Genomic DNA, 25,050 nt, shown 5'->3' on the forward strand with positions numbered 1-25,050 from the left:
GATGCAGGACTAAAACTCTGTTCATTTTACTCTAATCCTATGGACTTACCACTATTACATCTTTAGAACTAAAAAATGACTAAAACTTCCATACCTACACATTGTATATTAATAACATTATTTTCATGTTCAAACGATGGATTATTAATATTAAATCCAATTGGTAATAACAGATATGAGGCAAAACAGGCACAGTCACATCAATTTTATCAACTTAATATGCATGTGGCTTTGAACAGTGTCTTTCTCTCATCAGTGTCTTAGGTGCTTCATTTGTAAAATGAAAACAAAATAGTCATATGATCTCTAAGTCTCTCCATAATTCTGACATACCAAGAGTCTTTGTTGTTCCCAAAGACTACTTTGGATTGGAACAAACTACAGAACTTTCAGTTCTGACTTGAGTTCTAGATTAAAGCTTCCAACTCTGCAATAATTTAGTGCACATTAGAAGAAAAAATAACCAATAACTAAGTGCAAAATCACAGAAAAAGCTATTGAAAGTTGCTTTGGAGTGATATTTAATAGAAATATTTTTTTTTGCTTAAAAGTTTAAAGGTTATTAGTGTGGAATTCTGCTAGCATAATCAACACATCAGCAAAGAATGGAAATGCATTGCCATGGAAGTTAGTATTTTAGTAAAAGAGGTAGCATAGTGTATTAGCCTCATATTCAAAAATTCTAGTTCCAAATTTTAGTTTTCCCCATTAACATTCGGGGCAATTAAAAAATTATGTTCGGGGGTTTAGAATTCCCATCTATCAATCCACCTGGAGTGGATATAATCTCTGAAGCCCTTTATAGTTCATCTATAACTCTGTGAGGATTCTCCTTTCTAACTACTTCAATAATCAAGGAAATTGTTTTTCATTCAATTTATAGATCTATTTTCCAGGAATTGAATTAGGCTAACCAGGGCTAAGGGCACCCACAATGAAAGTTAAGGGATAATGAGTAAGTAATGTGCACAAAATCAATTGAGCCTCTCTCTCCACAGCCTATGTAAGATGGATTCAGAATATTGGTGGATTGAGCTAAGTGTGGGCTGTCACCTGAAGGGTGTCTGTATTTATCTCTTCAACATATTAGTGTCAGTTTGTTAGCTCTGCACTATAGTTCTCTTCTTTCTTCCCCCTTCCCAATGAGGTAATGGTATCACTTCTAGTGCTCTGTCCACTAAACCAGCCAATCATCTCTACTCTCCTTTGGGCTCCAGTGCCTCTCTGGCCAGAGTTTTCTTTATGGTTTTTGGCTGATAGCGGTGCCAATATTTGTTGTTACTATTTGCATTTGAATAATGCACTGAAGTGCATACAGTACTATTTCAAAAAAAGAAAAAAAATCTTTGAATACTTCCAGATATTAAACATTAAGCCTGGCAATTTTAATATATTATTTAATATTAATACAATTTATATGTGAAGTTATTTTACTTTTAAAGATGAGAAAGCTATTACTAGAGGTGTCATATGACTTGCCTAAGGTCACACTAATAAATTCAAATGTATGTCTTTAGACTCTTTAGGCCAAGTTCCCTTTTTCCTTCTATATATATCTATCTTATCATTTGATGCTCTCAGCAACCCTGTAAGCAAGGGAATGATTACTTCTCTTGTTTTACCTTTTTTTATTCTCTATCACAACACCTAAACAGTTAGAGGCACATAGATGATGCTCATTAAAGTTGTATTGAATGATTAAGTGAATTGAATTAAGTTTATAAATTAAGGAAATTGAGGTCTAAAACTACTTTTCCAAGATTATCTGCTGGAGAGTGGCAGTTTAGAGTGAGAACTATTCAATTTTGATGTTTCTATTCTGTAGATTTTTCTCAGGGTCTTTTTCATAAAAGGAACTTTTGTAGCCACTAAGAATAAATATTTGTGGGAAGACATATAGATTCTCTTGAGACTCCTTCTCAACTGTTACCTTATATTTTTTATAGACATGACTGGCTGCATGCTGGGAACAATTATAATATATCTATTAATGGAAACTTTCTGGGTCTATGGTAAGAATGGAGATTCAATAGTATAACTTGTTTAATATTCTATTTCAAATTATGAATACAGCTGGGAGTAGAACCAGGATTCCTGGCTCTTAGTTTATTGATTCTACACCATGCTTCTTGATCCTTAGCAACAGCCATCTGTTTCACTATACCTCCTTTTCTCTTAAACTACCCAGAGAGTTTCATTTTTAGTTCTGTCAAACACAACAAGCCCCTCCTCACAAAGTGAAAGTATCAGTCAATCTGGACCTGAGTAGGTGGTTAGCAAAGTGCCTGGCGCTTGGAAAGGCTTACAGAAGGCATCCAAACTGGAGAAGCAGGCAGTAGCTGAGGGTCAACAGAAAATCAGAAAACTTGGATTCCAGTTCTATTTTCTACCTCTCACTAGCAATATGATTGTGGGCAGATTTGGTGGTGTCCTCTTTGAGCTTATTTCCCCATGTATAAAATGAGAAAAATTAGGGAATCTCTTAAGAGGCCTGGTAGCTTTAACATTTAATGGAGTACTATTGTTTTGTTGCTCTATCTCTATAGGGTGGTAGGTAGGTAGACTAAATGTACTTCAACAGTCTGTCTCGCTCTGTTGTTCTGTGAACTTATGCTTCTCTAGGTTAGAAAGGATAAGTTCTTTGTAACAATTTTCTTTTTTTAATTTTGAGGACTATTCATTCATGTACACAATTTGGTGAATACTTCTTGAAGATTTATTTATTTATTTATTTATTTATTTATTTAGGCAGGGTGGAGGAGGGATAGAGGAGAGAGAGTATTAAGCAGATTCTGGGCTAAGTGTGGAGCCCAACCCAGGGCTCAATCTCATGACCCTGAGATCACAACCTGAACTGAAACCAAGAGTTGGACACTTAACCAACTGTACCACCCAGGTGCCCCTTGGTGAATGACTTTATGATGGGTACTGTTCCCAAACACCTTCTGTTAACAATTGCTGTTTGTATTTCTTCAGTACTAGGTTGGGGGTAGAGCATATTTGGTTAAACTCTTGCCATTGCTGAAGTAAGAGCTCAAGTATAGTGACCACCATCTGCCTTTTATTACAGATAATCATTGTGATGAATAGGAAGCGCTGATTTGGTTAAGATACAAGGCTATTTAATTGGCCCACTCTTTTGATGGAAATCTTCTTAAAGTGTTTAACCATGTAATTGTTTCCTTTAAGAATTCTTATATTTTTATCTCTTTTTCTTCTACTGTCTCAGACTCTCTCCTAAGCATGCCCCAGATATTCCTGATGACAGCACTGACAACATCACTATATTCACCAGAATCTTAGATCGTCTTCTGGATGGCTATGACAACCGACTACGACCTGGGCTTGGAGGTCAGTTACTATTTTGAGATCTTTTCTTGCCTATTGCCATCTAAAAAGATTCTTAAGGTAACTTCAGCACTCTATTGACCAATGATTTTAGTGCAAAGTTGACTTTCTTCCCTCTGAGCACTAGAAATTAGTTCTAACCCTTAATTTTAATGCTCAATCTCTCTGGTGTGGTTTTGGAAACTTTTGAATTTCACTTAGCTAAATGCATATAGGGCATCATACCACAACATTTGGCCAAGCCCATTTCTGGTAACAAAATACCAATCATTGCCTGAATGGGAGGCATGGCCCAGGCATATCTGAGAAACATGCTTTTGTTTTCAAAACCCCAAGCACATATCAGCCTGAAATTCCAATGAGGAGCAAGCTAGTGGCTAGGTGAGATCTTAGTTGGCCACTAGTTTACTAATGTCAGCAATATGATCACAATAAGATAAATGTGCTGTAATACATGATGGGCTATATTGAAATGGTTAAGTATGCAGATGTATGAATTTAATTTTTTCCTGAACCATTTGAGAACTAGTTGCAGATATCATACCCTTTTGTCCCTAAATACTTCAATTTGTATTTACTTAGAACAAAGAAATTAATTTATAAAGCTGATGACTAATAAAGTCCAAATAGTTCATTTTTGCTTCTGTTTCCCTTGCCTCTGGTGATGTGTCTAGTAAGAAGTTGCTATAGCCGAGATCAAAGAGGTTGCTGCCTGTGTTCTCCTCTAGGATTTTGATGGATTCTTGTCTCATATTTAGGCCTTTCATGCATCTTGAGTTTATTTTATGTATGGTGTAAGAAAGTGGTCCAGTTTTGTTTTTTTGCATGTTTCTGTCTAGTTTCCCCAACACCATTGTTGAAGAGACTTTTTTCCAGTGGATATTCTTTCCTGCTTTGTGGAAGTTTAGTTGACCATAGAGTTGAAGGTCCATGTCTGGATTCTTTATTCTGTTCCTTTGATCTATGTGTCTCTTTTTGTGCCAGTAGCATACTGTCTTGATGACACAGCTTTGTAGTGTAATTGTGATGCCTCCAGTTTTGTTTTTCTTTTTCAGAATTGTGTTGGCTATTCCAAGTTTTTCATGGTTCCATACAAATTTTAGGATGGCATGTTCTAGCTCTGTGAAAAATGCTGGTGGTATTTTCATAGTGATTGCATTAAATATGTAGATTGCTTTAGGTGGTATAGACATTTTAACAATATTTGTTCTTCTAGTCCATGAGCATAGAATGCTTTCCCATTTCTTTGTATCGTCTTCAATTTCTTTCATAATAGTTTTCAGTGTACAGATTTCTTGCCTCTTTGGTTGAGTTTATTCCAAATAAACTGGTATCTTATTGTCTTTGGTGCAATTACAAATGGGATCAATTCCTTAATTTCTTTTTCTGCTGCTTTGTTATTGGCATATAGAAATGAAATTGGTTTCTTTTTTTATAATTTTTTATTGGAGTTCAATTTGCCAACATATAGCATAACAGTGCTCATCCCGCCAAGTGCCCCCCTCAGTGCCCATCACCCAGTCACCACAACCTCCCACCCACCTCCCCTTCCACTACCCCTTGTTCATTTCCCAGAGTTAGGTGTCTCTCATGTTTTGTCACCCTCACTGATATTTTCACTAATTTTTATATTTTTATATTCCCCAAATGAATGAGACCATATAATGTTTGTCCTTTTCCGATTGACTTATTTCACTCAGCATAATACCCTCCAGTTCCATCCACGGGGAAGCAAATGATGGGTATTTGTCGATGAAACTGATTTCTGTGCATTGATTTTATATCTTGCAACTTTGCTGAATTCATGTATTCTAGCAATTTTTTGGTGGAGTCTTTTAGGTCTTCTACATAGAATATCATGTCATCTGCAAAGAGTTAAAATTTGACTTCTTCCTTGCCCATTTGGATGCCTTTTCTTTTTGTTGTCTGATTGCTGAGGCTAGGACTTCCAGTACTATGTTAAATAGTAATGATGAGTGGACGTCTTTGTCTTGTTCCTGACTGTAGGTGAAAGGCTCTCAGTTTTTCCCCAGTGAGGATGATATTAGCTTTGGATGTTTCATATATGACCTTTATGATGTTGAAGTATGTTCCCTTTATCCCTACTTTGTTGAGGGTTTTTATCAAGAAAGGATGCTATTTTTGTTGAATGCTTTTTTGGCATCTACTGAGAGGATCATATGGTTCTTGTCCTTTTATTAATGTGGTGTATCACATTGATTGATTTGTGGATGTTGAATCACCTCTACAGCCAAGGAATAAAACCCGCTTGGCTATGGTCAATAATCCTTTTAATATACCGTTGGATGCTATTAGCTAGTATCTTACTGAGAATTTTTACATCCATGTTCATCAGGGATATTATCCTGTATTTCTCCTTTTACCAAATTCCTATTTCCTAATTCCAAATCCAGAATTAAGGTAATGCCAACTTCATTGAAGGAATTTGGGAGTTTTCCTTCCATTTCTAATATTTGGAACATTTCAGAATAGGTATTCTTTAAGTGTTTGGTAGAATCCCCCTGGGAAGCCATCTGGCCCTGGACTCTTGTTTGTCAGGAGATTTTTGATTACTGATTCAGTTTCTTTGCTGATAATGGGTCTGTTCAAACTTTTTTTTCCTTATTTTATTTTATTTTATTTATTTATTTTATTTTTCTATTGTGTGTGTGTGTGTGTTTTCCTGTTTCAGTTTTGATAGTGTATGTGTTTCTAGGGATTTATCCATTTCTTCCAGAATGCCCTATTTTTTGGCATATAGTTTTTTCATAATATTCTCTAATAATTGTTTGTATTTCTGTGGTATTGGTTGTGATCTCTCTTCTTTCACTCATGATTTTATTTATTTGGGTCCTTTCTTTTTTTCGATGAGTCTGTCCAGGGGTTTATCAATGAAAATCATCAATTTTGTTAATTCTTTCAAAGAACCAGCTCCTAGTTTCATTGATCTGTTATGCTGTTTTAATTTTAATTAATTAATTAATCAATTTATCAATTAATTAATTTGACAGAGAGCCCAGGCAGGCAGGGGAAGAAGCAGAGAGCCTGGTGTGGGGCTCAATCCCAGAACCCGAGATCATGACCTGAGCTGAAGGCAGATGTTTAACTGAGGCACCCAGATGCCCCTATATGTATATCATTTATTTCTGCTCTAATCTTTATTATTTCCCTTCTGCTGGTTTTAGGCTTTATGTGTGGTTCTTTTCCAACTCCTTTAAGTATAAATTTAGATTGTGTATTTGAGACTTCTTGTTTCTTGAGGAAGGCCTGTAACACTATATAGTTCTCTCTTATGACCACCTTTGCTGAATCCCAAAGGTTTTGAACTGTTGTGTTTTCTTTTTCTTTTGCTTCCATGTATAAAAATTTTTTTTTTCTTTAATTTCCTGGTTGACACTTTCATTCTTTAGTAGGAAGTTCTTCAACCTCCCTGTATTTTTGGCCTTTCCAAATTTTTTCTTGTTGACTTCAAGTTTAGTGTTGTGGTCTGAAAATAGGTGTGGTATGATCTTGATCTTTTTGTACTTGTGATCTATTCTGGAGAATGTTCGATGTGCACTTGAGAAGTATGCATATTCACCTGCTTTTAGGATGAAATGTTCTTTATCTGTTAAATCTATCTGTTCCATTGTGTCATTCAAAGACATTGTTTTCTTGTCCATCTTCTGCTTAGATTATCTGTCTGTATCTGTAAATGGGTGTTAAAGTCCCCTACTGTTGTTGTGTTATTATCAATTAGTTTTTTAAAGTTTGTTATTAATTGATTTATATATTTGGGTGCTCCCAATTTAGGAGCATAAATATTTATAACTGTTAGATCTTCTTGTTGGATAGAATTCTTATAATATAGTGTCATTCTTCATCTCTTATTACAGTCTTTAGTTTAAAATCTAGTTTGTCTGATATAAGGATTGCTACTCTAGCTTTTTTTTTTTTTTGATGCCCATTAGCGTGATAAATGCTTCTCCATACCCTCCTTTTCAATCTGTAGGTGTTTTTAGGTCCAAAATGATTCTCTTGTAGGCAGCCTATAGATGGGTCTTGCTCTTTTAATCCAATCTGATACCCTGTGTCTTTTGATTGGAGCATTTAGTCCATTTACATTCAGAGTAACTATTGAAGGATATGAATTTAATGTCATTGTATTATCTGTAAAGTCATTGTTTCTGTAGATTGGCCCTGTTCCTTTCTAGTCTTTGTTGCTTTGGTCTCTCTTTTCTGCTCAAAGGGTTCCCTTCAATATTTATAGCAGTGCTGGTATAGTGTTCATGAACTCCTTTATTTTTTGCTTGTCAGAGATTCCCTGACAAGGAATCTTGTCTATCTGTCCTATTCTGAATGACAGAATTGCTGGATAAAGTAGTCTTGGCTGCACATTTTTCCCATTTAGCACATTGAATATACCATGCCTCTTTCTTCTGGCCTGTCATGTTTCTGTGGACAGGTCTTTTGCTCACTTTATGTGTTTACCCTTGTAGGTTAAGGACCTTGTATCTCTAGCTGTTTTCAGAATTCTCTCTTTGTATTTTGCAGGTTTCACTATAATTTGTCTTGGTGTTGAGGGGAGTTCTCTGTGCCTCCTGGACTTGAGTGCCTGTTTTCTTCCCTCAGATTAGGGAAGTTTTCAGCTATGATTTGTTCAACTAACCCTGTCCCTTTTTCCTGCTCTTCTTGGATTCATGTGATATGAATATTATTGTACTTTATGGAATTGCTGAGTTCCCTAAGTCTATGTTTGTGATCTAATAGTTTTCTTCTTCTTTTTTTCAGCTTCAGTATTTTCCATAGTTTTATCTTCTATATCACTGGTTCATTCTTTTCTTCTTCCATCCTCTTTGTGATTACATCCAGTTAATTTTGTATCTCAATTATAGTGTTTTTATTTGGCTCTGACTAGTTTTTAGGTCTTTTATCTCTGCAGTAAGGGTTTCTCTGATGTCTTCTATGCTTTTTTTTTCTAGTCAGTGTTGTTATGGCTGTTTTTTAAATTCTTATTCAGACGTATTGCTTATGTCTGTTTTGAGAAAATTCCTGGCTGCGGTTTCTTCCAGATCTTTCTTTTGGGGAGAATTCCTCTGTCTTGTCACTTTATCTAGGTTTGTGTCTTTTGCATGTTATAAAACCTTTTCATGTTTCTTGCTCCTGAAAGTAATGCTGTATTAATAAGGGGTCATACACCATACAGGACCTGACACTTCAGGAAATGTTTCTGGTGTATGCTGTGTGCACTCTGCTGTTGGGTTTTGGTTGTTCTTTCCCACAGGTCAATGCTTGGCAGAGTTCTTCCTTGCTTTCAGTGTGCATGTGTTTGGACCTTTAACTAAGTGTGTTTTGATTTGTCTGTTAAAATAAGCCTGGTGAAAATAAATAAAGAAATAATATAAGCCTGGTAAAACAAACAAACAAACAAACAAACAAACAAACAAACAAACGCCTGATCCAAAAATGAGAAAAGAAAAAAGAATAAGAAAAACAAGCAGACAAAAAAGTATAAGCCTGATTCCAAAGAAAAAGAAATAAAAAGAAAAAAGCCTAATCCAAAAAAGAGAAAAGGAAATAAACAAGCCAAAAATTGTAAACCTGATTCCAAAGGGATGGAAAAAAAAAACCCTGGTCCTATTTCCACCAGAACTGGAACTGACACTTTGAAGCACTCTATGACCAGTAGACCTGGTGCATGTGGGGGCCCTGTGCTGGTCCTCTGGGAGAGATACCTGCTGTAATGGCTCACAGTCAGTCCAACCCTACTAAAGATGACTCTGGAGGGAATGGAGGGTGGGGTTTGGTGTAAATGGCTCCACCTCCAATGGGGGGCGCTCTGTTGTTCCATGAAATCCCACCATGATAGTGTGAGACTACTCATCACATCACTCTCTTGTACCCATGAGGGAAAGTCACATCTACCACTGTTCAGAAAGCCCTCACAGACAAGTGAACAGTCTCCCCTCTTGTGTCCAAGGCTTCCATCAGATCCGTGCCCTCCACTTGCCTATGCCCAGGCCATCAGCATACCTGGATCCACACTCTTCTGTGTTTTATCTCTGGCATATGGCTGGGATTTAAAACTCCAAATCTTAAAAGAGCTGGCAAGGCACAGAGCCTCTCCTCTCCTCTAGAGAAGAGCCTCACAGCACTGTGTCTGGTGCTGTTTGGTCCCAGAAGAGCAGTTGCCTGGCCACACAAGTGCTTGGAGTTTATGGTGAAGCACCATAAAAAGATGAGACCAGGTTATCTGCCCTTTGCACATGATTGTGTCACTTGCTGATGAACGACCACTCAATGGTGCCTGGTGGGTCTTTTATTCTTGGAGAGGCAATATGTCCTCTTTCAGATGTACTCCAGGAAGGGAAACATTCTCTTCCAGTGCAACTCAGGGGATCCCTACACCATGTCCCCCACCATCCCAGTGGACAGTTGTCCACTATCTGCTCCTTGGCCTCTGCCCTCTTTCTCCCCAAGTGCTGCTGCCCACCCAGCTTGACTCTTGTGAATGGTATGGACTTCTAAAACCTCAAAATTTGAGGTCCCCTGTTTGTAAAAACTTGTGATAGTCAGTTCCTCCATATTTCCCAGTCAGTGGTTTTGGGGGAGTGTTTTTATTGTGTGACATGATGCACTGCTCTCTCTTCCTTTCTCTCGCTCTTTCTCCTCTCTCTGTGGAAAGGCCCCCTCTCCTCCACAGCACTGTGGATTTTTTTCTCCCCCAATTCACATCTTTTGCACCTCTTACCTGCCATGATCTCTGCTTCCTATTGTGCAGATTGTTCTCTTAATACTCAGATCAATTTCCTAGGTGTTCACAATAATTTGTTGTTGATCTAGCTGTGTTTGATGGAATGAGGCAAGCCCAGGGTCCTCCCCATCTTAAGTCCCTCCCCAGTGTTATTTTCTAAAATAGGGAACATCAGATGAGGAACATGGCTATTTAGTTTTAGTCTATTTCTTTTGGAGTTGTGGTTGAAACATACAAGGTAGGGGAAGAGGTGGAAAATAATTGGTTGTAGACATGTAGAGTTTGACTACTCATGAAAAATATGGTCCTTCTGGCTAACATAGAGTAACAAGGATCATATTTACCTGTATCACTAGTTCTAAGCAATTTGACCACATCACTTTGTGTAATTGTATTTATGTTTCTTATTTGTTAAGCTTCTTTGTGAAAATTATAATTTTCATCAAATTTAGAATGTTTCAACATTTTCTACTCCCCTTCAGATAAACAGAAAATCTTAAAAGCAAACAGTAGAATAAGATGTCCAGAGGGAAAAATGTTAGAAGGACAGCAGACTTCTTGTCAGAAATAGGCAAGCAAGGAGCACCTGGGTGACTCAGTGGCTGAACATCTTCCTTTGGCTCAGGTAGTGATCCTGGGGTCCTGGGATAGAGTCCCACATCAGGATCCTCACAGGGGGCCTGCTTCTCCCTCTGCCTATATCTCTGCCTTTCTCTCTGTGTCTCTCATGAGTAAATAAATAAAAGCTTTTAGGGAAAAAAAGGAAGAAGCAAGCAAAAATGTAGTTAGCAACTGCTTTGAAGTACTGGAAACAACATGTCAGTCTAGAATTCTATAATCAGAGATAATATATTTTAAAAATATAGGCACAATAAACACCTTTTCAGATTCATAGAAGCTGGAAAAATCACCAGTATAAGTACTAGAAGAAATGTAAATGGGTGCTCGGATGGTTAAGTGTCTGCCTTTGGCTCAGGTCATGATCCCAGGGTCCTGAGGTTGAGCCCTGTGTCAGGCTCCCTGATCAGCAGGGAGCTTCTCCCTCTCCCTCTGCTCCTCCCCAACTTGTGCTCTCTCTCTCATTCACTCTCTCTCCAATAAATAAAAAGATAAAATCTTAAAAAAAAAGAAATGTAAATGGACATGTGTCAGGCAGAAGGAAAATAATGCCAGATAGGAATATGGATCCATAAAAAGGAAGAAAGAGCAACAAAAATAAAGACATGAAGAGAAATCTCACAGAGGAAGACATAGACATGGCCAACATGCACATGAGAAAATGCTCTGCATCACTTGCCATCAGGGAAATACAAATCAAAACCACAATGAGATACCACTTCACACCCGTGAGAATGGGGAAAATTAACAAGGCAGGAAACCACAAATGTTGGAGAGGATGCGGAGAAAAGGGAACCCTCTTACACTGTTGGTGAGAATGTGAACTGGTGCAGCCACTCTGGAAAACTGTGTGGAGGTTCCTCAAAGAGTTAAAAATAGACCTGCCCTACGACCCAGCAATTGCACTGTTGGGGATTTACCCCAAAGATACAAATGCAATGAAACGCTGGGACACCTGCACCCCGATGTTTATAGCAGCAATGTCCACAATAGCCAAACTGTGGAAGGAGTCTCGGTGTCCATCGAAAGATGAATGGATAAAGAAGATGTGGTTTATGTATACAATGGAATATTACTCAGCTATTAGAAATGACAAATACCCACCATTTGCTTCAACGTGGATGGACCTGGAGGGTATTATGTTGAGTGAAGTAAGTCAACCGGAGAAGGACAAACATTATATGGTCTCATTCATTTGGGGAATATAAATAATAGTGAAAGGGAATATAAGGGAAGGGAGAAGAAATGTGTGGGAAATATCAGAAAGGGAGACAGAACGTAAAGACTGCTAACTCTGGGAAATGAACTAGGGGTGGTAGAAGGGGAGGAGGGCGGGGAGGTGGGAGTGAATGGGTGACGGGCACTGGGGGTTATTCTGTATGTTGGTAAATTGAACACCAATATAAAATAAATTAAAAAAAAACTATTTGGGTAATTTTAAAATAGTTTTTCCCCCAAATCTCTGTAAATGATAAATGACTACTTAGAGCAAAAATAGTAACAGTGTATTGTGTGGTTTGAAGTATAGATATGATTAAAGCAAAAATAGTAACAGCGTATTGTGTGGTTTGAAGTATATATATGAGGAAGACATATGACAACAATAGCATAAGCCCAGGAGAAGATGAAATGGAAATATACTGTTGAAAGTTTTGTATACGGCACATGACATAGTATAATATTACTTGTAGGCATATTGTGATAAGGATGTGTGCTGTAGAACTTAAAGAAAAATTATGGCTAATAAAGAATGAAATGTTATGAAATGGAATAATAAAAATAATTTATAGGAAGATAGAAAAACAGGAAAATGTAATAAAAATAGATGAAACAAATAGAAAAGCAATAGCAACCATATCTATGATCACATTAAATATAAGTAATTCAAACATCCAATTTAAAAGGCAAAGATGGTGAAGTTGGATCATTTTAAAAAGCAAGATCCAAAATTACTTACTGAGAGAAACCCACCTTAAATATAAAACTGTAAATAAGTTAAAAATAAAAGGCTGGAAATGTCAAATCTAATCAAAAGAGGGTTGGAATGACTATTTTAATATCAGAAAAAGAACACATTACAGCAAAAAAACATTGCTAGTAATAAAGAAGGCTGTTTCACAATGAAGGGGTCAATTCATTAAGAATACATAACAATCCTAAATATTTATGCACCTAATCACAGAGCATCTAAGCACATGAAGTGAGATGCCTCGGTGGCTCAGCAATTTAGTCTGCCTTCACCTCAGGTCATGATACCAACATCCTGGGATCAAGTCCTGCATTGGGCTCCCTGTGGAGAGCCTGCTTCTCCCTCTACCTATGTCTCTGCCTCTCTCTCTGTCTCTCATAAATGAATAAATAAAATCTTAAAATAAAAACACATGAAGCAAAGACTGAAAACTGAAATGAGAAAGAGGTGATCTCTAATTACAGAGGTTTCAACACTCCTCAATAAGCCATATAATAGTAGACAAAAAATAGGTAAAGGTAGCAAAAACAGGAACCATATTATCAACCAGCCTGACCTGATTGGTATTTATGGAATACTGTAGCCAATGACAGCAGAATACACGTACTTGTCAAGTATACCTACAACATTGACCAAAATAGACCATACTCTTTGTCATAAAAAAATTAAAGGAACTTATATAAAGTATGTTCTCTGGCCACAATGGAATAAAATTAGAAGCTAAAAATAGAAATATATCTTGAAAATCCCCATGTACTTGGGAACTAAGAAATATACTCCTAAATAAACCATGAATCAAAGAAGAACTCAAAATGTAAAACTTTTTTCAATTGAACAAAATAAAAAATATTATATAAAGCAGTGCTGAGAGGAAAACTTACAACACTAGATGGCTGTATCAGAAAATATTAACCTTAAATTAATGTTCTAAGCCTCCACTTAGGACATTAGGACACTCACTAGAAAAAAGAAGAGCTAACAAGAGAGATATAAGTAATAAATATAACAGCAAGAATCAATAGAGCAAAATCTCCAAGTCATGGCTCTGATTCTGAGGGTGAGAACAATGTCTCTGAGGGACAATTCTGCTTTAGTTACCAAGTGATAGATGAAGGGGTGTTGGTAGCAGCCCCAAGTTTTCTCAGCTTTCATTTTCCAGCATGGACCACTGACCCACAAACCAGATCAAGGGCACTTGAGACTACAGTACTCTAAGCAGTGCCTTGCCCAAATTACAGTCACTAGTAATGATGTACTCAAAGTGCTGAAAAAAAAAAAAAACCAAAACCAAGAATATTCTATCTGGCAAGGTTATTATTCAGATTTGAAGGAAACTTCATTTTCCAGACAAGCAAAAGTTAAAGGAGTTTGTCATCATGAAACCAGCCTTACTAGAAATATTAAAAGGGCTTCTTTAAGTGGAAAAGAAATAAGCTTAATTAAACATCAGAAAATTATAAATAAACACATGTAAAATATAACAGCATATGCATAAAACATGGAAGAGGATAGAAGGAGTAAAAAACGTAGTTTTTTTTTTAAAGAATGTGTTTGCACTTAAATGAGCATCAACTTAACATAGATTGTTATATACTTAAGATTTTATATATTGAAGCTCATGGTAACTGCAAACCAAAATCTCTAATAGATACACAGTAAGTAAAGAGAAAAAAAGCCAAACATAACACAATGGAAACTTACAATCACTGCAAAATAGAGCAAGAGAAAAAAGAAAGGAAAAGAGAAGAACTACAAAAACAACCAGAAAACAAGATTTCAATAAGTACATACCCATTAACGATTACTTTAAATGTAAATGACCTAAATGCTCCAATGAAAAGACATAGGGTGGTGGAATGGATTTAAAAAAGCAAGACTCACTTTTATGTTGCCTATAAGAGACTTGTCTCAAACCAAAAGACACATACACACTGAAAGTGAAGGGATGGAAAAAATATTTACCATGTAATTAGAAGTGAAAAAAAGAAGCATGGGCAGTAGTACTTTTATCAGAGAAAACAGACTTTATTTTTAAAAAATTTTTTTATCTTTTTGATTTTATTTTATATTTTATAGGGGGAGAGAATAAGAGAAGGAGAGGAAGGGCAGAGAGAGAATCTTAAGCAGGCTCCACCACACCCAGTATGGAGCTTGATGTGGGGCTATTTTTTAAATTGTTTTATCTTTTTGATTTTATTTTATATTTTATAGGGGGAGAGAATAAGAGAAGGAGAGGAAGGGCAGAGAGAGAATCTTAAGCAGGCTTCACCACACCCAGTATGGAGCTTGATGTGGGGCTGGATCTCACAACGCTGAGATCATGACCTGAACCAAAATCAAGTATCAGATGCTCAACAACTGAGCCACCCAGGCACCTCCAGACAAAACAGACTTGAAAAGAAAGGCTGTAACAAGAGACAAAGACAGGCATTACATAATGATAAAACAGTCAATCCAGCAGAAGGTATAAAAACTGTAGATATCTATGCACCCAAAAATGGAGTACCTGAATACATAAAGCAAATATTAATGGACATGAAAAAATGGTAATACAATGATAGTAGGGGATGTCAACATCCCATTTACATCAGTGGATAGGCCATCTATGCAGAAAATCAATAAGGAAGCAGTGTGTTTGAATGACACATTAGATGGATGGACATAATAGATAAATATAAAACATAAATCTTAAAACAACAGAATACACATTCTTTTCAAGGGTACATGAAATGTGCATCAGGATAGATCACATGTTAGGTCACAAACAAGTCTCCATAAATTTAAGAATATTAAAATCGTACCATGCATCTTTTTCAACTACAATGATATGAAACTAGAATCAATCACAAGAAAAATAAAAAGGAAAAAAACACAAATATGTGAAGGCTAAACAACTTGATACTAAATAACCAATGAGTTGATGAAGTAATCAAATTAAAAATTTAAAAGATACATGGAGACAAATGAAAATGAAAACTGCGTTCCAAAATCCTTGGAGCACTGTGAAAGCAGTTCTAAGAAGGAAATGTATAGAAATATAGGACTACCTTAAGAAACAAGAGAAGGGCAGCCCAGGTGGCTCAGTGGTTTAGTGCCGCCTTTGGCCTAGGGCCTGATCCTGGAGACCTGGGATCGAGTTCCACGTCGGGCTCCCTGCATGGGGTCTGCTTCTCCCTCTGCCTGTGTCTCTGCCTCTCTCTGTCTCTCATAAATAAATAAAAATCTTTTAAAAAAGAGAAAGAAACAAGAGAAAACTCAACTTCTATCTAAAGGAACTAGAAAAAGAAGAACAAAGCCCAAGGTGATTAGAAGAAAAGAAATAATAAAGATCAGAGCAGAACTAAATGAAATCAAGACAAAATCAATAGAAAAAACAATAAAACAAGGAGCTGGTTCTTTGAAAAGATAAGCAAAATTGATAAACCCTGAGCCAGACTCATCAAGAAAAAAAGAGAAAGTACTTAAATAAAATAAGAAAGAAAGAAGAAGTAGCAACTGACCCCACAGAAATATAAAGGATTATAAAATAACACTCTTGAAAATTATATACCAATGAATTGGACAACTTAGAAGAAATGGATAAACTCCTAGAAGCATATAATCTTCCAATACTGAATCAGGAGGAAATAGAAAATCTGATCAGACCAATTATTAGTAATAAAATTTAATTGGTAAGTAAAAACTACCAAAAATAAAATTCCAGGGCCAGAAGGATTTACAGGTGAATTCTATCAGACATTTAAGGAAGCATTAATACTTATTCTCTTTAATCAAACAAATAGAAGAAGAAGGAAAAATTTCAAATTTGTTTTATGAGGCCAACCTTATCCTGATACCAAAAATAAAGACAAAGGCACCACAAAAAATAAAAACTACAGGTCAATATTTCTGATGAACAAAGATGAAAAAATTCTCAACAAAATATTAGCAAACAACATTCAACTATATGTTAAAAGGATCATTTACCACAAACAATTGGGATTTATTCTGGGGATGCAGCTGTGGTTCAATATTCACAAATTAGTCAACATGATATGCCACATCAGCAATGAAGAATAAAAATTATATGATCATTTCAACAGATGCAGAAAAAGTATTTGACAAAATTCAACATCTGTCCATGATAAAAACTCTTACCAAAGTAGGTTTAGAGGAAACATGCCTAAACATAATAAAGGACAAATATTATATGAGCTCATTCATTTGGGGAATATAAAAAATAATGAAAGAGAATAAAGGGGAAAGGAGAAAAAATGAGTGGAAATATCAGAAAGGGAGACAGAACATGAAAGACTCCTAACTCTGGGAAATGAACTAAGGGTGGTGGAAGGGGAGGTGGGCAAGGGGTGGGGGTGACTGGGTGGACGGGCACTGAGGTGGGCACTTGACGGGATGGATGAGCACTGAGTGTTATTCTATATGTTGGCAAATTGAACACCAGTAAAAAAATAAATTTATTAAAAAAGCATAATAAAGGCCACTTATTAAAGGCCAGCTAATATCATACTCAGTACTCATCATACTTAGAGAAAAAGAGTTGCTCACAGAATTAAATAACACTAAAATTTGCATGAAACCACACACACATACACACACACACACACACACACACTCATTTAAAAGAAGAACCCCAAATAGCCAAAGCCATCTTGAGAGGACAAAGCTGGAAATATCACAGTTCTGGATTTCAAGCTGTAGTAATCAAAACAGTATGGTGCTGGCACAAAAATAGATGCATTTATGAATGAAACACAATATGGAGCCCAGAAATAAACCCGTGTTTATTTGGTCACTTAATCTATTATAAAGCTAACAAGAATATACAATGGGGAAAAGACAGTCTCTTCAACATGTAGTATTGGAAAAACTGGAGAGCTATATGCAAAAGAATGAAACTGGATTTGCACAAAAACAAATCGGATTAACAACCTAAATGTGAGACTTGAAAGCATAAAAATGGTAGAAGAGACATAGGCAGCAATTTCAGTGACATCAGCCCTAGTAACATTTTTTCTGGTTATGTCTCCTAAGGCAAGAGAGATATAAGCAAAAATGAACTATTGGGACTACATCAAACAAAAAGCTTTTGCACAATGAAGTTAACCGACAAAATTGAAAAGGCAACCCACTGATTGGGGGGAAAATAATTGTGAATGATATATCCAATAAGGGGTTAACACCTAAATACATAAAGAACATGCACAACTCAAAACCAAAAAGCCAAATAATCTGATTATAAAATGGGCAAAGGACTTGAATAAACATGTTTCCAAAGAAGGCATTTGGATGACCAACAAACACATGAAAATATGCTGAACATCACTCATCATCAGAGAAATGCAAATCAAAACTACAATGAGGTCATCTTATGCCTATGAGAATGGCTAAAATGAAAATACAGGGAGAGTCATGCAGTCCAAGCGCGAGTGTGAGCTATGGTGTGAGAGGGTGAATCCTGAGAACAAGGCGGCGTTGGAGGCGTGGGTCAGGGAGACGGGCATCCGCCTGGTGCAGGTGAACGGGCAGAGGAAGTATGGCGGGCCACCCCCAGGCTGGGTGGGCAGCCCGCCGCCGGCCGGGTCGGAGGTGTTTATCGGGCGGCTGCCGCAGGACGTGTACGAGCACCAGCTGATCCCACTGTTCCAGCGCGTGGGCCGCCTCTACGAGTTCCGCCTGATGATGACCTTCAGCGGCCTGAACCGCGGCTTCGCCTACGCCCGCTACAGTTCGCGGCGCGGCGCCCAGGCGGCCATCGCTACGCTGCACAACCACCCGCTGCGGCCGTCCTGCCCGCTGCTCGTGTGCCGCAGCACGGAGAAGTGCGAGCTGAGCGTGGACGGGCTGCCTCCGGGCCTGAGCCGCCGCGCGCTGCTGCTCGCGCTGCAGCCCCTGGGCCCCGGCCTGCAGGAGGCGCTGCTGATGCCCAGCCCTGGGCCGGCGCCCGCGCAAATTGCGCTGCTCAAGTTCAGCTCGCACCGCGCCGCCGCCATGGCCAAAAAAGCCCTGGTGGAAGGGCAGTCACGCCTCTGTGGAGAGCAGGTGTCGGTCGAATGGCTCAAGCCAGACCTGAAGCAGCGACTCCGCCAGCAGTTCATGGGCCCCCCCCTGCAGGGCCTACAGCCAGAGGGCAGTCGACTGGCCCCCTCCAGGGACAAGCTGGAGTCCCAAGGGGCCCGGGCTACCCTGCAGCTGTTGTGCCAACAAATGAAGCTGGGTAGCCCAGTGTTCCTAACCAAGTGTTTGGGCACAGGCCCTGCAGGCTGGCACCGCTTCTGGTACCAGGTGGTGATCCCGGGACACCCGGTGCCCTTCAGCGACCTCATCTGGGTTGTGCTGGCTCCAGAAGGGCAGGAAGGGCATGAAGTGGCTAAGGATGCTGTGTCTGCAAGGCTGCTAGAGGCACTGAGGGAGTCTGGAGCCGGCCTCTTCCGGTCTGCTGGGGCTGAGGCAGGTATGGTGGTTAAGCAGTGACCCTGTCTTCTTCACAGGCAGCCTGAACACATGGGCAGAGCCTGTGTCAGTCCCCAGCCCAGCAGGCCTGGGCAGCCACCATCTGATCTCAAGGAGGGAGACCACAGGTCCTGCCCTACCTCTGACACAGCCTCCCAGCTGGGGCAAGGCCCCAGGGCACCTGGGAAAGCTCAGGTTTGGCTAAGTGTGGGGAGGGACTTTGCTCTCCCCCTCCCAGCCCAGGGTCTGACTTGACCCTGTGGTATTCTGTAGCCATTCTCTGTGTGATACACATGCAAACACCCCTTCCTCTCCTCCCGTAGCTTAACATCAATCTCGTTTTCCTGATTTGTCAATCTTTAGTTTTATTTGGAGGCTGGCTGAGCCAGAGGGTCAGAATTCTGCCTTTTGTCCTCACTACTTAAGAGTCTGGTTACAGTGTATGTGTGATTTTGGGGTTTTTCTCTGCCGTTTGTATTTATATTAAACCCCTGGTTGGTGTAAAAAAAAAAAAAAGAAAAGAAAATACAGGATATAATAAATTTTGATGAGGATGTGGAGAAAATGGAACACTTGTGCACTGTTGGTGGGAATGTAAATTGATATAGCCACTGTGGAAAATAGTATGGAGGCTCCTCAAAAAATTAAAATAGAAATACCATATGTTTCAATAATTTTGCTAGTAGGTATTTACCCAAAGAAAATTAAAACACTAATTTGAAAAGATATTTGCAGCCTTATGTTTATTGTAACATTATTTACAATAGCTAAGATATGGAAGCAACCTAAGTGATCATTAATAGATAGATGGCTAAGGAAGATATGGTTTATGTACACACACACACACACACACACACACACACACACTGGGATATTACTCAACCATAAAAAGATAAAGTTATATCATTTGCAACAACATGGATGGACCTACAGGGTATTATGCTAATAGAAATAAGTCACATAGAGTAATACAAATGTCATATGATTTAGCTCCAATGTGGAAACTAAAAAAAAAAAAGAGTAAACCAGCAAAAAAGCAGAAACAGATCCATAAATACAGAGCAAAAACTGATAGTTGCGAGAAGGGAGAGGTAAGGAGGATGAGCTAAATGGGTGAAGGGGAGTGGAAGATATATGTTTTCGTGTATGGAATGAATGATTCATGGGAACAAAAGATACAGCATAGGGAAGATAGTAATACCACAATACTGTTGTATGGTGACAGATGGTAGCTACACTTGTAGTGAGCAAAGTATAACATATAGAGAAGTTGCTTTATTATGTTGTACTCCTGATACTAATGTAACGCTGTGTGTCAACTATACTCAAATACAATTTTAAAAACAAACTATGAATGATAAATCACCTTTGCATTCCTAGAACTGATCACAGTACATTATTATTTTATATATCATTGTATTTAATTTGCTAATACTTTGTTTTGGAGTTTTGCAATTTTTAAGTAGGCATTGGTCTATTACTTTCCTTTGTAATATACTCATTCAATTTTGGTAATAATTTTATGCTGATCTCATTAAAAGAGCTGGAAAAAAGTTGTCCCTCCATACCTATTCTCTGAAAAAGTCCATCTATTTTCTGAAAAATTCCAAGTGATATTAGTGTTATATTTTCCATAAAAATTTAGAAGAATTCACGGGTGAAACTATTTGAGCCAGTTGTTTTTATTTGTGAAACATTTCTTTAAAGCTCTTTGAAGTAGTTAACATTTTCAAAGGCTTTTCTTTTTTTTAAGATTTATTTATTTATTCAGAGAGAGAGAGAGAGAGAGAGAGGCAGAGGCAGAGACCCAGGCAGAGGGAGAAGCAGGCTCCATGCAGGGAGCCCGACGTGGGACTCGATCTCCAGTCTCCAGGATCACACCCCGGGCTGCAGGTGGCACTAAACTGCTGCGCCACCGGGGCTGCCCGTGAAACATTTTTAAATCAAGTATTAAACATCATTACTAGACATTAGACTATTCACATTTTCTATACCTTCTCTCATTTCTGTAGAAAGTATTTTTCAAGGATTTTGTCCATTTTATACAAGTTGTGAAATTTATTGCCAAGAAACTCAATATCCTCGCGCTCTCTCTTTTTTTTTTTCTTACATTCTGTAGCACCTGTCATGATAATCAACTTTCCATTCTTAATATTGGTCATTTTTGTTTTCCATCTTTTTTTTTTAATCTCCCTTACAAGGGAATCATCAATTTTATTTTTTTCAAAGAACTACCTTCAGCTTTATTGTTTTTTTTTAAATTTTTAAATTTTATTTTTTATTGGAGTTCGATTTGCCAACATATAGCATAACACCCAGTGCTCATCTCAATCAAATGCCCCCCTCAGTGCCTGTCACCCAGTCACACACACCCCCTTTCCACCACCACTTGTTCGTTTTCCAGAGTTAGGAGTCTCTCATGTTCTGTCACCCTCACTGATATTTCCCACTCATTTTTTCTCCTTTCCCCTTTATTCCCTTTCACTATTTTTTATATTCCCCAAATGAATGAGACCATATAATGTTTGTCCTTCTCCGACTGACTTACTTCACTCAGCATAATACCCTCCAGTTCCATCCACGTCGAAGCAAATGGTGGGTGTCTGTCGTTTCTAATGGCTGAGGAATATTCCATTGTATTCATAAACCACATCTTCTTTATCCATTCATCTTTCGATGGACACCGAGGCTCCTTCCACAGTTTGGCTATTGTGGACATTGCGGCTAGAAACATCGGGGTGCAGGTGTCCTGCCGTTTCACTGCATCGTATCTTTGGGGTAAATCCCCAGCAATGCAATTACTGGGTTCTAGGGCAGCTTTCTCTTCAATTCTGCTGCTTTTGTATTTTGTTGATTTCCTCCTATTTATTTTCATTTTTAAAATTCTCTAATATAAAATATCAAGGCTATACATTTCATCTAAGCACTGACTTAACTGCACCCTATGAATTATAAAATGTATCTTCATTATTATACATATTCAATGTAAAATATTTTCCAATGTCTGTTTTTAATTTCTTTTTAATCCATGAATTATTCAGAAGTTTATTGTTTGATTTATATAAAGTTTGTGATTTTCTTATTATTTTGAAACAGCTTAATTTCACTATGGTTAGAAAATAGTCTAAATGATTTTAATGTTGTGAAACATAAGGTAAATACACAGACAAATCTCTCTTAAAGACATTATATTAAGTAAAATATTTTTTTTAGTTTTATATCAAATCACTTTATTACCACCTTATTTTCATATTTTTCTCTATTTTCTTCAGTAGTTTTCTATATAAATATTTTTATCAGCAAGTAGTGACAATTTATTTTCTTTTATCCCTATTTCTATTCCATTACTTTGTGTTTTTTTTAAATTTTTATTGGTGTTCAATTTACTAACATACAGAATAACCCCCAGTGCCCGTCACCCATTCGCTCTCACCCCCCGCCCTTCTCCCCTTCTACCACCCCTAGTTCGTTTCCCAGAGTTAGCAGTCTTTACGTTCTGTCTCCCTTTCTGATATTTCCCACACATTTCTTCTCCCTTCCCTTATATTCCCTTTCACTATAAGTCAGAGAAAGACAAACACTGTATGTTCTCACTTATAAGTGAAAACTAAAAAATCCAAACTCATAGAAATAAAGAGTAGTATGGTGATTTCCAGGGGCTGAGTTAGGGAGTGGAAAAATGGAGAAATAACTTCCAGTTATTAAGATGAATAAGTTCTGGAAATCCAACTATGGCATAGTAGACTGTAATTAATTAACAGTGTACTGTTGAAAGTTGGTTGGAGAGTAGAACTTAGATATAATCACCCCCCCTACACAAAAAAGGTAATTATGTGAGAGGATGGAGGTGTTAACTAACCTTTTAGTGGTAATCATTTTACAATATATGCATGTATCAGATCATCACATTTCACAGCTTAAACTTATATATGTTATAGGCCAATAATATCTTAAGCTGGAAAAAACTATCCAATGTGTATATTTCTCCTTTTACTCATTTCAGTTTTTATTTTACAGATATAAATGTAAGATATTGACTACATACAGGTTATAATTGTGATATCTTCACGTCTGATTAACTCCTTTATCATTATAAAGACTCCCTCATATTTTTTTCCAGTAATGCTTCTTGCTCTAAAGTCTATGCACCTTGACTACAATCTGTATAGCTACACACTGCTTTTTTGGAGAAGAGGGGGAATTAGTATTTGCATTGTACATCCTTATCCATTCTTTGTTTTCAAAGTTTATACTACTTAAATATTTTTTCTACTTGGTCACCTTCTTTTCTATTTAATTGAGTATAGTTGATACACAATGTTACATTAGTTTCAGGTGTATAACATAGTGATTAAACTTCTGTATATGTTATACTATGCTCACTACAAGTGTAGCTACCACCTGTCACCATAAAACCCTATTACAATACCACTGACTATATATTCTCTATGCTGTACCTTTCATCCCTATGACTTATTCATTCCATAACTGGAAGCCTGTTTCTCCCACTGTCCCTCACCCATTTTGCCCACCCCTCTCCACCCCTCTGGAAACTATCAATTCATTTTCTGTATTTAAGGATCTATTTCTTTGTTTATTCATTTGTTTTATTTTTTTGGATTTCACATAGGGGTTAAATCATATGGTATTTGTCTCTCTCTGACTTATTTAACTTAGCATAATACCCTCTAGCTCCATCCATGTTGTTACAGATTCTAGTTGCCCACCTTCTTGTGTTTATTTTTGCCTTATTTCTTGCCTTTTATTGGATTGATTTATTTATATCAATTTACATATGTATATATACATACATATATATACAAACATCTAATAAATTTTGTTTATATGTTTTATGTTATAAAGGAGCCAAAGAACATTCAAATAATTATCTTCCACAAGAGACTTTTACCCTATCCTCTTATAGGCAAGAGACTGATGAACTTAATGATCTGATGTGAGGCTTGATAGAAGTTTTAGTGAGACTCAATCTATTTCCCATTCTGCTCTGTTCCTAAGTTGTGGCCCTCAAAGGTTTTTAATTAAGACCCCTGTATTGGCCTTTGTCTTCTCAGTGCTGAAATAGAGCTAGATATTTGGTTCTACTATTCAGATATGTTTAGCTTATTGCTTTAGCCTTCCACTTGTGAACATCTTCAAAATTTTGCAAGTGCTTGAGAGAGAAACTATTTGAAGCCCCTCTAATTTTCAATATTGTTACTCCAACCTCATTTGAACTCCAAATTCTCGTCTGGCTATTCTCTTTCCCTATAATGGCCTTCTTCCATGGGTCAGATGTGGATTCTCAACCACTCTCCATACCTAGGATCCTCAGATGAAAAGTGGCTGTAGGTCTTTTATAAGTCTTTTAAACTCTTGACTTTTTTGCTTTTGGTCCTCTGCTCCCTGGTGAGTCCTTGTTTCCTAAGCACTGTGAGACTACAGGTTATTTTACTATCCTTTTCAGATGTTTTTTGACTACCCTTTCAGCCTTTTGTGCAGCTTCACAATTCAACAAATGTTCTGTGGGAGGAATCTTGGAAAATTTCAAGTTCTATTATACCAGTCTCATGTAATCCCTAAGAGCTTTGGTGGTTTCTAAACAGTGAACCTTTCCCAGAACTATACCCAGATTATTGGCCTCTAGGAATTGCCTAGGATTAGAAAATGCCCTAGGAAGAAAAACAATTGCACATTCTCCTCTCACAGTTTGCATCTCAATGATTTTCCTCTCTTTGAATTGGTACATCTAAGCAAAGTTGACTTATACAAATGAAGAGGACCCATGCCTGTAGGAAGAAATTTTCAATAATTATCTGGGTTTAATTTGGTGAATTTAGTTCCAAAGCTTCCAAAGAGAATATCTGACTATAAAATTCTAAAATGAGAAGCAAGATAATGTTTGTGGGTAAAAGCAAAAGCATTCTAGGGCTAT

The 25,050-nt window shown here is 37.5% G+C and overlaps 1 protein-coding gene and 1 pseudogene across 2 annotated transcripts in view; both read left to right on the plus strand.

Moving 5' to 3' along the window:
• GABRA3 (gamma-aminobutyric acid type A receptor subunit alpha3) overlaps window positions 1–25,050 on the plus strand; it is a 326,698-nt gene that overhangs the window by 102,528 nt on the left and 199,120 nt on the right. For both annotated transcript variants that reach the window (XM_077889787.1, XM_077889786.1), the window contains exon 3: window positions 3,230–3,351. In XM_077889787.1, the coding sequence (XP_077745913.1) occupies window positions 3,230–3,351 (122 nt within the window). The remainder of the gene's footprint in view (window positions 1–3,229; window positions 3,352–25,050) is intronic.
• Window positions 18,077–19,644, plus strand: LOC144307860 (dead end protein homolog 1 pseudogene; annotated as a pseudogene).

The sequence above is a fragment of the Canis aureus genome, chromosome X (assembly GCF_053574225.1).
Source record: "Canis aureus isolate CA01 chromosome X, VMU_Caureus_v.1.0, whole genome shotgun sequence".
Classification (NCBI taxonomy): domain Eukaryota; kingdom Metazoa; phylum Chordata; class Mammalia; order Carnivora; family Canidae; genus Canis; species Canis aureus.